The sequence below is a fragment of the Astyanax mexicanus genome, chromosome 19 (genome assembly GCF_023375975.1).
Source record: "Astyanax mexicanus isolate ESR-SI-001 chromosome 19, AstMex3_surface, whole genome shotgun sequence".
NCBI lineage: Eukaryota > Metazoa > Chordata > Actinopteri > Characiformes > Acestrorhamphidae > Astyanax > Astyanax mexicanus.
In genome coordinates this window covers 29,149,351-29,161,828 of record NC_064426.1, presented here as the reverse complement: position 1 = coordinate 29,161,828, position 12,478 = coordinate 29,149,351, and the positions used below count along the sequence as shown (strand labels likewise).

Below are 12,478 nucleotides of genomic sequence, written 5' to 3'. Positions count from 1 at the left end.
GTGATTTTTTTTTTATGAAGTGTCAGGCCAAACATGGAATGGCTCAAATTTCCTCCAACCTTTTCCTGGAAAGTCACTTAATTTATCTTTAAATAATTGTGTTCTGAATTCCTTCATTTCCTGTTGGAGTGTCAGGCCAAATTTGGCTTTATTTTATTAATGTGCTTAATATATAAGAAATTCCACATATTTTAAAACACTTCTGTCCCATCTGTGCTGGTGTTAACTCTTGCTATTCCCTGTGTGTTTGTGCATCTCAGAAGAGGAAGAGGAGGAGGAAGAAGAGAGTGAGGATGAGTGTCAAGATTTGGTGCTGCCTGCTGATGCTCCTCTGGGGGAGGAGTCTCTGGAACCTCCGGCCAAGCTAGCCAGAACCGACCAGAGAGTGCTGTTCAGCACGGGCAACGCAGAGAACTGAGAACACACACGTTTCACTACGCACACACACATTTCACTACACACACACACACAACTCACTCTCACATCAGACTGATACTGTGTACTGTTTGTGCACACATAGTGTAATGGAAAAATATGCTGCAGTCTACACAAGCCCACTGTTTTCACACACGCACATACATATATATAAACACACACACACTGAAACAGAAGCACATAAGGTACACTTCCCCTGCCAGCAACACACACACACACGCACAAACATATGTCGATACAAGGCGAGTTGATGTGAAATTAATCAGAATCCTGAACTGTATTAATGCAAACACTTTCACAAGCTCTCTCTCACACACACATGCACACACCCTGTCTCACTCACAGATACACACACAACATGAGAAATTGTGTGTGTTCTAGTCAGTCCAGCAGCAGCAGAGATGCTCTGCCTCTTTTGTATTGCCCTCTTGGCACTGGCACACAGAGCTGTGGCAGGAAAAACGACGACATCAACACTGGAAACACTGGAATCCTGAGGTTTTCTGAAGGACAGCACTGGGCTGAGTGGCCCCACGAGGTTTTGTGGACTTCAGTCAAACTCCTGTGGCCCATTGAGGGACCAAACTGTTACACATGGGAGACTGGCTGGCTGTAGATTGGCTGCAAGTGTGTGTGTATAAGTGTGCGTGCGTGTGTGTCAGTGTGTGTGTGTGTTTTACGTATCGTTCGCGGCCGCCCCGCTGTGTGTTGTCAGTGTGTTTTTGGGTGCACTGGGGCCTGCCGCTCTGATTTTATCAGTCTGAGTGAACATATGTGCGTGCTTTTTGTGTCTTTGTGTGCTAGCAAAAATGTGTGTTTGTGCGTGTGAGTGAAAGTGAGTGAGTGAGTGAAAGTGTATATATGTGTGTGTATGTGGTTCTCAAGAAGTGTTGATAGTTGTTTATGTTGGTGGATATTTTCAAAGGCATCCATTTCTCACAATTTTCTTTGATCTACTTCCCTTTACCTTCATTAAAACAACACTACTACTGTGTGCTCCGCCCCCTTTTGGGAGAAGGAAGTAGTTTCTGCTGTTTATCAGAATAGGAATGATTTTTTTTTCCTCTGGCATGTCACTTTAAATATTTTTTGCCTTAATTTTTCCTTTATTTTCCGTATTTCCATTTTATTTTTTCTAAAATTTTCTGGTTTTTTTTTTTGTTTTTTTTTTTATATTGTATTTCAGCATTTTCAGTTGTTTTTGACAATACTACTTTTTCATTGTTTTGTTCTGTATTGTTCTGGAGTGTCACAGATTTTATTTTCATTTTGTTTTCAACTTTTTTTCTTCTGCCTTATTTTTCTTCCATTTTCTGTACTTTTGTTGTCCGTTTTTTTTTTTTTTAACATTACAATATTTCTGTCATTTTGTTATGAAGTGTCAGGCCAAACATGGAATGGCTCAGATTTCATCCAACCTTTTCCCTCTGGAAAGTCACCTTATTTATTTTTAAATTCTCTTCTGCCTTATTTTTTTCTGCATTGTCCGTATTTCCATATTTCAGTTTTTTTTTAATGTTATTTATTTTATTTTTCTGCACTTCTATTTTTAAAATTGTGTACTGTATTCCTTCTTTTTGTTTTGGAGTGTCAGGCCAAATATGGCATAGCTTTATTTTATCCAACTTTTCCCATCTGGAAAGTCACTTTAATTTTGTTTAACTATCATATTTTTTAGGGACATTAGGAGCATTTGTTTTGTATCTTTTCAAATTGGATTTTTCCTCTACTGCCTTATTTTTTCTTAGTTTTGTATTGTCCGTAGTTCCTTTGTTTTAGGGAATTACTGTGTTTGTCATTTCATTCTGCTGTGGCTCCTCAAATTTCATCCAGCTTTTCCATAATTTTTCGCTGCAGATTTTTTTTTTTAATACAGACAAACAAAGTGATCCTGTTCTCTGTGATAGAATGGATTCGCAGTGTTTCGTGCACATGTAATGGTTTGTTGTGTATTCGGTTCTGACCCATGCTCTTTCTCTTTAATTCCCAAAACTGCCTACACTCAATCTCTTTGCACCCATATAGAGCGGGAGGGACGTTTTAAAAACAGCTATTTTTTATGAAAAGCTATTTCTTTAGCTAATGGTTTTACCTTCGTTGGATCACATTTGGTATTTGATCCTTTTCCTGTGTTGATGTATTGAAATCTGTTTTCTGTAAATTCTGGTCCGTCTCCATCGTTTGACGGATTTCATACTTGCAGTTCATTCCTCGTTCCGTTTTTTTTTTTTTTGTGCTGTGTTCAGCATTATTTATTAGAGTGAACATTTTTTGTGAGCCACTGGAGCTAGCTAGCATTGGCCACCCTGATGTTGACCCGTCAACGTGACACAAACCAGCATGTATTCTTCTTTCTCTCTCTCTCTCTCTCTTTCTTTCTCTCTCTCTGTCTATCACTCTTTTTCTCTCTCGCTCGCTCCCTCAGAGTCTAGTGATACAAAGACAGACAAAAACAAACAAACAAAAAAAAAAGAATGAAGACATATCACACAACCTTCTGAAGAAGCCTTTCAGTACTATAGCCATTTTCATAACGGAGACAATTAACCCTTTTAAGGTCATTTCAGTTTCTTACGAAAAACAAAGGGGGGAAAAAAAGAAGATAAAAAAGTGAAACAAACAAAACAGAGTGGCAGTGTTTTATGAAATCTTCTGAACCACGAGAATGATTGTGCCTTTGGAGTAATCGAATGAAATTCAAATGTTTTTAATTTAAGATATGAATAAATTAAGAATTTCTAAAATTGTGAATTTGTCCAAAAAACAAGTCTACTGCTCTGTCTTTGTGAATGAATGAATGAAGTTATGAAGTTACACTTATTTTCTTTTGGGTTTCACATGATGCAGTGATTATATAATATACAGTCTGGGACTGACTAGCCAGCTAGCTAGTTAGCACTAACAAATCTGTGCATAGTACTGAATAGAAAGCCTAGCTTGGTCAGGTATAATCTCTTCTAGACAGCCTAGCACAGCCTAGGTACACAACTAACAAATTAGTGCCCATTTCTTCAGTATAATTCCATATAAAATTCCGGCACCTCATCACAGGCTTTCACAAACATTAGCTACATCTTTTAATTCTGAGTCCCTTCATGATCTGGGAAATGTGTGTTTTGCAGGGGGAGTAGTGCACTATGGGACCCTGTGGCGCCACCTATGCTTTTGTCGTTAATGGAATGCCCTATCCAGACAGGATTAGTTTCTCAGGGGGGACATCTGTGAAAATATTTCAACTCTTGCATCTGGACTGCAATTAAAAAAAACTGGAGGACCAGTGAGTTTTTTTGACTTTCTTGGTCACATGACATCCCGTTCAGTAGCTCCTCCATTTCTACTCGCTGTTGTGTTCACGTGGATCTTTGTGGAAACGTGCACCCAAAGTGTAATTACGGTGCACAAATAGCTATTTTATTAAACGCGAAGAGACGAAACTATTTTAGGGGACTAAAAAAACTGGAGGACCACGGAGTTCAGCGAAAAACAGGAGATAATTCAGCCTGTCTGAGAAAAACACATACATGTTAATTCTGGGCGGAAATTAAATCACAGAGGACCCCATTAAAAAGAAAAATACCGCAGGACCCCCTGAGAAACTAATTCTGTACTTTTACTTTTATACTTTAAGTAGTTTTAAAACCAATACTTTTTTTAAATATAATTTTTTATTTCAAATGTTTCCCATTTTCTTCCCAATTTACACGGCCAATTACCCAACCCAGTCATTAGGACTCCCCCAATCACTATGCCCCAACACACCAGGAGGGCGAAGACTAACACATGCTTCCTCCGATACATGTAAAGCCAGCCACCGCTTCTTTTCGAGCTCGCTCGGAGGAAAGCGCAGCAGCTTGGTTTTGATACATCAGCTCACAGATGCCCTGTGCTGAAGACATCACCGTAGGACTGATGTGGGGAGAGAGTGCCATCTACCCACCCAGAGGGAGCAGGGACATTTGTGCTCGCTCTGAGCGCCGGCAGCTTGATGGCAAAGCTGCATGAGCGGGGGTTTGAACCTGCGACCTCCAGCTCTTAGTGGCAGTGCTTTAGACCGCTGGACCACTCAGCACTGAAACCAGTACTTTTACTTGAGTAAAAAGCTTGAGTTGATTCTTCAGCTTCTACAGAATTATTTTTTTTTAAAACCTGGTGTCTATACCTCTACCTACAGAATAATGAACATGGATACTTTTATTTTTCACAGCTTTGTTTGCACCAGGGCAATAATTTAGATTAACCAATTAACCTAAACTCTGTTTTAGACTGTGGTAGGAAACCAGAGTCCCCAGAGGAACTCCACACAGACAAGAGAAGAACGTGGAAACATCAACCTTGTAGAGACTTAAACCCGAGATCTCAGGGCTAAGAGGCAATCATGCTAGTATCCACCAAGCCACTTTGCCACCCAACTGTTTTTTTTGTCAATTGTTTTTTTTTTGTTTATGTCTCTGAAAGTCTGTCTCTCGCTTTGACTGATGGCTCCCAGCAACTGTTGCAGTCACTGCAAATGTGTTACATCCTGCTTCGAAAAATAGCTCGCACGCATGTGAAGGTGGCCAATTTGCAGAAAACACACATATGCGCACACGTACGTTAGAAAGTCTGGGGGGAAATGCTGCAGACAGGTGCTTTTTTTCTTCACACAGATAAACAGAACGGTCACACCTTTCGAGGAAGTCACTAATGAACTAATGAGAATCTTGCTGTGATTCTGACTAGCAGGCCTCTATTTATATATCTAAAAAAAAAAAACTCAGAAGAAAAAAAAGCAGCTGTGGGCTCATGCAGCGGTCGACTCATTCTCAGACACTCAGCGCTCTGCGTGAGATCTGGGTGCTCTGGTACTTTCACACAGCTGCCCTTTCTACACATCACCAGCTAAGAGTGGGTGGGTGGGTAGACAGAAGCTCAAGTATCAGTATTTGACTCTAATGTTACTTTATTAAGATCTTTCCTATAAAGTATAAAAAATTATACTATCTTCTTTGTTTAATCAGCAATTTAAATAGAAAATGTTAAAAGTATTTTATTGTTGCCAGTAATGCGTAGAATATAAATATAAATTATGGTCCTGTTCACATCTGGCATTAAAATGCATCCTGGGTGATTTGATTATAAGTCTAGCCAAAAAAGAACAGTTGTGTAAGTGGTAGAATGTGTCTACTGGATGCATCATAATATGATCACTGAAAATGATTCATTTAGAGATTCAGTTTCTCTGATTTTGCTATTTATAGGTTTAAGTTTGAGTAAAATGAACATTGTTATAAACTACTATAAACTACAGACAACAATTCTCCCAAATTCCAAATAAAAATATTGTAATTTAGATCATTTATTTGCGAAAAAAGAGAAATGGCTCAAATAACAAACAAGATGCAGAGCTTTCAGACCTCAAATAGTGCAAAGAAAACAAGTTCATATTCATAAAGTTTTAAGAGTTCAGAAATCAATATTTAGTGGAATAACCCTGGTTTTTAATCACAGTTTTCATGCATCTTGGCATGTTCTCCTCCACCAGTCTTACACACTGCTTTTGGATAACTTTATGCCACTCCTGGTGCAAAAACTCAAGCGATTCAGCTTGGTTTGATGGCTTGTGATCATCCATCTTCCTCTTTATTATATTCCAGAGGTTTTCAATTTGGTAAAATCAAAGAAACTCATAATTTTAAGTGGTCTCTTTTTCCCCAGAGCTGACCACATTATCATAGTGTAGTGTACCCTACAAAGTGATTCAATGAATTACTAACAGAGCAAAGCACCACCTGCATTAACCATGCCTTTCCCCCATTGGAGATAATATATTTAATTTGATTACAAGCAATCACAAAAGCTGTTTTCTCTTGTGTAATTAGCAGAACCTCATTTAAACCGGTGTAGAAATATCCACTAAGATTGCTGAGCTTAATAATTTTGTAACTATTCCACAATGTTACTCATTGCAAACCATAGCAATGACTGTTAGTTAAAACCTTACAAAAACATGAAAACAAAAAATAAACAATTGATACTCAATGTGATGCACCTCTGGGGCCTATATGGGTAGCCCAATTGCCAACCAATGTTTTGTTCACAGGTTTCATCTAATACTTACATATGTGATGATCCCCATCAGAGCCAGCAATCAGTTGAAGAGCCGCCATTTCGACAATTGTGGTTGAGAACCTCAGACAGTGCACAAAAGAATTAGCCAGCGGACTTTGTCTGGCAGAGGGATCTGTACCTACTCTCCGTAGCAAGTCATCAGATGATGAAGAAGTAAGTGCTTTAACATTTCCACATGACACACAAACCATGTTGATGCAAGGTGTAAACACCCTCTCAGAAACAGAAACACTTTTATTTAGGACACACAATGAAAACTATATACAAAAAAGTAAAGTATTTAGTCTAAATAAATAAGAATGTTTAGTGCAAAATAAGTACTTAGTAAAAATATGCGAGTACACCATACCTAGCTTTAGTTTGAGTTAAGGTAATTTTACACTTTTTTTGTGGACACTATTGGGTCATTAACTGATATTATTTGGTTTGAAACATCATATAAATATGTTTGAAGCACTAGAAGTAAACAATATTGGTTGCGGAAAAGGAAATTGCACATATTTTTGTTGTGAAAAAGTCCCTTTTTTCAACACTTTGAGGAATCAGTGCGCAGAAAACGGACCAAAGGGTCTAATTAAGCAGCGACAATGCCCAGTTGTTGCGCAGAAAAACGGGCCAAAGAGTCTAAAAGCGGCAAGAATGTGCAGTTGTTGCGCAGAAAACGGGCAAAAGAGTCAAAAAGCGACAAGAGTGGGTAGTTGTTGCGCAGAAAACGGACCAAAGAGTTTAAAAGCGGCGAGAGTGGGCAGTTGTTGAGCAGAAAACGGACCAAAGAGTCTAAAAACGGCGAGAGTGGGCAGTTGTTGCGCAGAAAACAGACCAAAGAGTCTAAAAGCGGCGAGAGTGCTCAGTTGTAGCGCAGAAAACATGCCAAAGAGTCAAAAACGGACTAATGTGTCTAAAAGCGGCGAGAGTGGGCAGTTGTTGCGCAGAAAACGATTTTGGACGTAAAATCTGTCTGTAGGGTTCTAAGGGTTATACCAGGGGTTTCCAAACTACGGCCCGTTTCCTATTTTAGAAATAAAATGAAAGTTGGCCCGCTATTAAGCAGGTTTTCATAAGTGAGATTCAAAACGGGCCCAACAGTCTAAAAGCAGCGAGAATGTGCAGTTGTTGCGCAGAAAACGGACCAAAGAGTCTAAAAGCGGCGAGAGTGCTCCGTTGTAGCGCAGAGAACAGGCCAAAGAGTCAAAAACGGACTAATGTGTCTAAAAGCGGCGAGAGTGGGCAGTTGTTGCGCAGAAAACGGGCCAAAGAGTCTAAAAGCGGCGAGAGTGGGCAGTTGTTGCGCAGAAAACGGACCAAAGAGTCTAAAAGCGGCGAGAGTGCGCAGTTGTTGCACAGAAAACGGAACAAAGGGTATAATTAAGCAGCGACAATGCGCAGTTGTTGCGCAGAAAAACGGGCCAAAGAGTCTAAAAGCGGAGAGAGTGCTCAGTTGTAGCACAAAAAATGGGCCAAAGAGTCTAAAAGTGGCAAGAATGCGCAGTTGTTGCGCAGAAAACGGGCAAAAGAGTCTAAAAGCGACAAGAGTGGGCAGTTGTTGCGCAGAAAACGGACCAAAGAGTCTAAAAGCGGCGAGAGTGGGCAGTTGTTGCGCAGAAAACGGACCAGAGTCTAAAAGCGGCGAGAGTGCGCAGTTGTTGCGCAGAAAACGGACCAAAGGGTCTAATTAAGCAGCGACAATGCCCAGTTGTTGCGCAGAAAAACGGGCCAAAGAGTCTAAAAGCGGCAAGAATGTGCAGTTGTTGCGCAGAAAACGGGCAAAAGAGTCAAAAAGCGACAAGAGTGGGTAGTTGTTGCGCAGAAAACGGACCAAAGAGTTTAAAAGCGGCGAGAGTGGGCAGTTGTTGAGCAGAAAACGGACCAAAGAGTCTAAAAACGGCGAGAGTGGGCAGTTGTTGCGCAGAAAACAGACCAAAGAGTCTGAAAGCGGCGAGAGTGCTCAGTTGTAGCGCAGAAAACAGGCCAAAGAGTCAAAAACGGACTAATGTGTCTAAAAGCGGCGAGAGTGGGCAGTTGTTGCGCAGAAAACGGACCAAAGAGTCTAAAAGCGACAAGAGTGCGCAGTTGTTGCGCAGAAAACGGACCAAAGAGTCTAAAAGCGGCGAGAGTGCGCTTTTAGGACCAAAGAGTCTAAAGGCGGAGAGAGTGCTCAGTTGTAGCACAAAAAATGGGCCAAAGAGTCTAAAAGTGGCAAGAATGCGCAGTTGTTGCGCAGAAAACGGGCAAAAGAGTCTAAAAGCGACAAGAGTGGGTAGTTGTTGCGCAGAAAACGGACCAAAGAGTTTAAAAGCGGCGAGAGTGGGCAGTTGTTGTGCAGAAAACGGACCAAAGAGTCTAAAAGCGGCGAGAATGCGCAGTTGTTGCTCAGAAAACGGGCCAAAGAGTCTAAAAGTGGCGAGAGTGGGCAGTTGTTGCGCAGAAAACGGACGAAAGAGTCTAAAAGCGGCAAGAATGCGCAGTTGTTGCTCAGAAAACGGGCCAAAGAGTCTAAAAGTGGCGAGAGTGGGCAGTTGTAGCGCAGAAACCAGACTAAAGAGTCTAAAGCGGCGAGAATACGCAGTTGTATCATAGAACACGAGCCAAAGAGTCGAAAAGCGGAGAGAGTGCGCAGTTGTACGTGTGATCATGTAGGTACGTAAGGACGTGTGACGTGGCCAGAGGAACCCCCGCGAAAAGCGACCAGACACCCCAGTTTTTAGAATGAATATATAAGGCTTAGCAGGGATGGTGGTTTCAGAACACTGTTACCATTAAACACAATATTTAATCCTTATTCTTCTACACTCAAAAATGCTTCTGCTTTCAGTTTTGAAACTAAATAATAATGAAGACTGTTGCTTTAATGTTCCTTATTATAGTAATCAAGTATTAAGTATTATTATAGGTAATATATTTCATTATTTGTTTTATTACAGAGTTTGTGGCCCGTGACTGCACATATATTTCACCTTCTGGCCCCCAACAAAAAAGTTTGGACACCCCTGGTGTTCAGGTCTGTGGGACCCGTTTTCATTTTTCATCAAATGATACAAAAAAAATATTTTTTCTAACTCAAACTCATTGTCATTGGCTCATTTTTTGTGAGAAACATATATCAAAACACACACACACATTTATTTTACATACAGTATGTTTGGCCAAGGGCTAATAAACATTGCTTCATTTGTAAATTTGAAACTAAACAAATTTTCTACTCATATCTTGAGTTTAATTCATTTTCTTTTACATTTTATTAAAAAACTAATAAAAAAAAGTGTAGCACTTTTTAAAAGAAATGTAACATAAGAAAGGTAAAGGGCATATATTAACCATGTAAGCTGTTTATATTGCTTGCAATTTAGGTGAAGCAAGCATGTGTAAAGCATTTTAATGTAAAATTGCTTAATTTTGCTGAATTAAATACAAGTAACAAAGTAAACGAGTAACAAAAATATGAACACCACACAAGGGTTTAACTGTGACTTAAATGATCATTTTTCTCTTGTTCTCTTCTGCTTCCACTAGAGGGCAGCATAAGACTAATACTGAAGAAGTCTTGTTGGCGTGACCAGCAGCATCATCCCGAACCTCAGCATGAGTGTGAAGTTTCAGGCGTGACACACCACTGCTTACACACTGCCCTGTGAGTGTGTGATTGGGGTGAGTTTAGAGACAGTTATAGAGAGAAATAAGGAGATGTGAAGGGGAGGAACGCTGCAGGAGGCCGGACTGCACAGCCAGACTGCTGTTCATCAAAGCAGCACGTGTCTGTAATGAGCTGTTGCTCTGCGGAAGATGATTAGGCAGATTCTCACACCATTCTTAAATCTTACAGCAGATTTTTAATATTAAATCACATTTTATACTGTAGAAGTTTTTACAGTCGAACAGTCCGTAAGGGACCATTCAAAAGAGATATGCACTGACAGGCCAAAAGTCATGGGACAGCAGTTTATAAATTGAAAAGAAGAAGTATCTCAAGGGACAGCAGTGGGAGACCACTGAGCATGTTGGGAGCTCCCCCGTGAGCTTCTAAACCCTCCCACACTTGGCAATGACACAAATCTGTAAATGCACTAATAAGCATTAGATTACGAGTACAAGTAGAAAAGAACTAAAATCCAGCATTCACTTATCAGAAAAAGTCAAAATGGTCAGTAATTAATTACTTTATTTACTTAATAATGAACAACTAGGTACTGGATTGTTGCTATAAATATTCCTTCCTCAAGAGAGGAGAGCTCCTGAAATGGTTACACTAACTTACACATATCAAATCGCAATATATTGTTTATTTGTACATACATATAGATTTGTTCCACAGTAATGTATATGTCAACAGTGCGGTTTTATATTCCCATTATCGATTATGCTTCTGAAGAGCAGGTTAAATGTTCCATAAACAGCATGTTTTTCATACTTCAGTAACAGAACAAAAACAAGATTTTAAAACCAATTAAAACTATGCATTATGCAGCTACTGTATGTTTTAGGCAAAAATGATGTTACTTTTGGGTAGTGTTCCTCTTGGTGAGAGATGGTTGACTGCCTGACAAGCCTCTAAGGTCCAAAACAGCTTACAACAGATATAAATAAAAATATATATGTTTTTTCATTGTTCTTTTTCATTCTTGAAGGTAATTAAAATAAGTTCGAATAGTAAAGAAGAAAAATACATACCAGTGCATCTCAAAAAATGTTGAATATCATCAAAAAGTTACGTTTTTTCACTAATTCAGTTCAAAATGTGAAACTCATATGTTATATTAATGTATTACACACAGAGTGATCTTTATTTCTTTTATATAAGACCGATTGGTACTTTTGGCAGTGTGGGCAGTGTGCCAAATCCTGCTGGAAAATGAAATCTGCATCTTCATAAAACTTGTCAGTAGAGGGAAGGATGAAGTGCTGTTAGATTTCTTTCTTTGGACTTGATAGAACACAGTGGATCAACACCAGCAGATGACATGTCTCTCCAAACCATCACTGATCATCAGTAAATTTTTGCATTTTAATTTGTAAATCAAGGGATCAGAGTCTGGAGGAAGAGTGGAGAGACACACAGTCTAAACTGCTTGAGGTCTAGTGTGAAGTTTCCACAATGGTTTGGTTTTTCAGTGATGCTGTGACGTCATTCTCAGCTCATTCGACATCCGATTTCTGAGGTAATCGGACAGCAGCATTAGTGCTTTGCCCAACAGTATCCTGAGATTTGAACCCTCTGCCTTCTGGTTGCTGCTACTACAGTCCTTTCACCATTAAAGTACCCAACTACAGCTACCACCGACCTCACTGCACCACAAGACAGGAGGTAATCATACAGCATGTTGTGGGAAACTCTATCCAGGCCACAGGGATCTCCCAGGGGCTCCTGACACCAGATCATCTCTGAGGTGGAGAAGTAGTAGAAGCTGCTGGGGAGTTGTGTAGTCTGGTCCACAGCAGACTCACAGCCAAAGACGTAGGAGCGGGTTTGATATTGGGGGCTAAAATGAATCAAAGCCCACCCTATAGTGAAAAAAACAAAATTATATATTTTTTCTGTACTTCTGTTTATTATTAGTTAAATCCAACCAAAGATAACTTTACAACCTAAGCATGTAACTCTACATTACATTTACTGTTGTTAGAAAAAAAATATGCATGCAATGTTTAAATTATATACATATATATGACACAAAAAACTGATCAGTTATCTCCTATTAATTAAAATATTACAACAATAGATTATTATTATTATTATTATTATTATTATTATTATTAGCACGTCAGTTCTGTTGCATACTTAGCTGTACTTTTGGTAGCTGTATTTTCTCCACTCTCACTCCCAGTACTCAGTAGCGTTGTGTCCTTTGTTTTGAATTTTTTTCGACTTAAAAAAATTAATAACATTCTTATGATGGTGTCCTTTTATTTAAAAAATGTAGCTTTATGTTTTATAGAGATT

The 12,478-nt window shown here is 39.4% G+C and overlaps 1 protein-coding gene across 4 annotated transcripts in view; it reads left to right on the top strand.

Annotated features, from left to right (window-relative positions):
* The window catches only part of rfx1a (regulatory factor X, 1a (influences HLA class II expression)), a 35,887-nt gene extending 32,705 nt beyond the window's left edge, over positions 1-3,182 (top strand). For 3 of the 4 annotated variants that reach the window (XM_022673715.2, XM_022673719.2, XM_022673724.2), the window contains one exon: positions 261-3,182. In XM_022673715.2, coding sequence (XP_022529436.2) covers positions 261-418 — 158 coding nt within the window. In that variant the 3' untranslated portion in view covers positions 419-3,182. The remainder of the gene's footprint in view (positions 1-260) is intronic. The other variant, XM_022673721.2, reaches the window with a different exon arrangement.
* Positions 3,183-12,478: the final 9,296 nt, after the last annotated feature.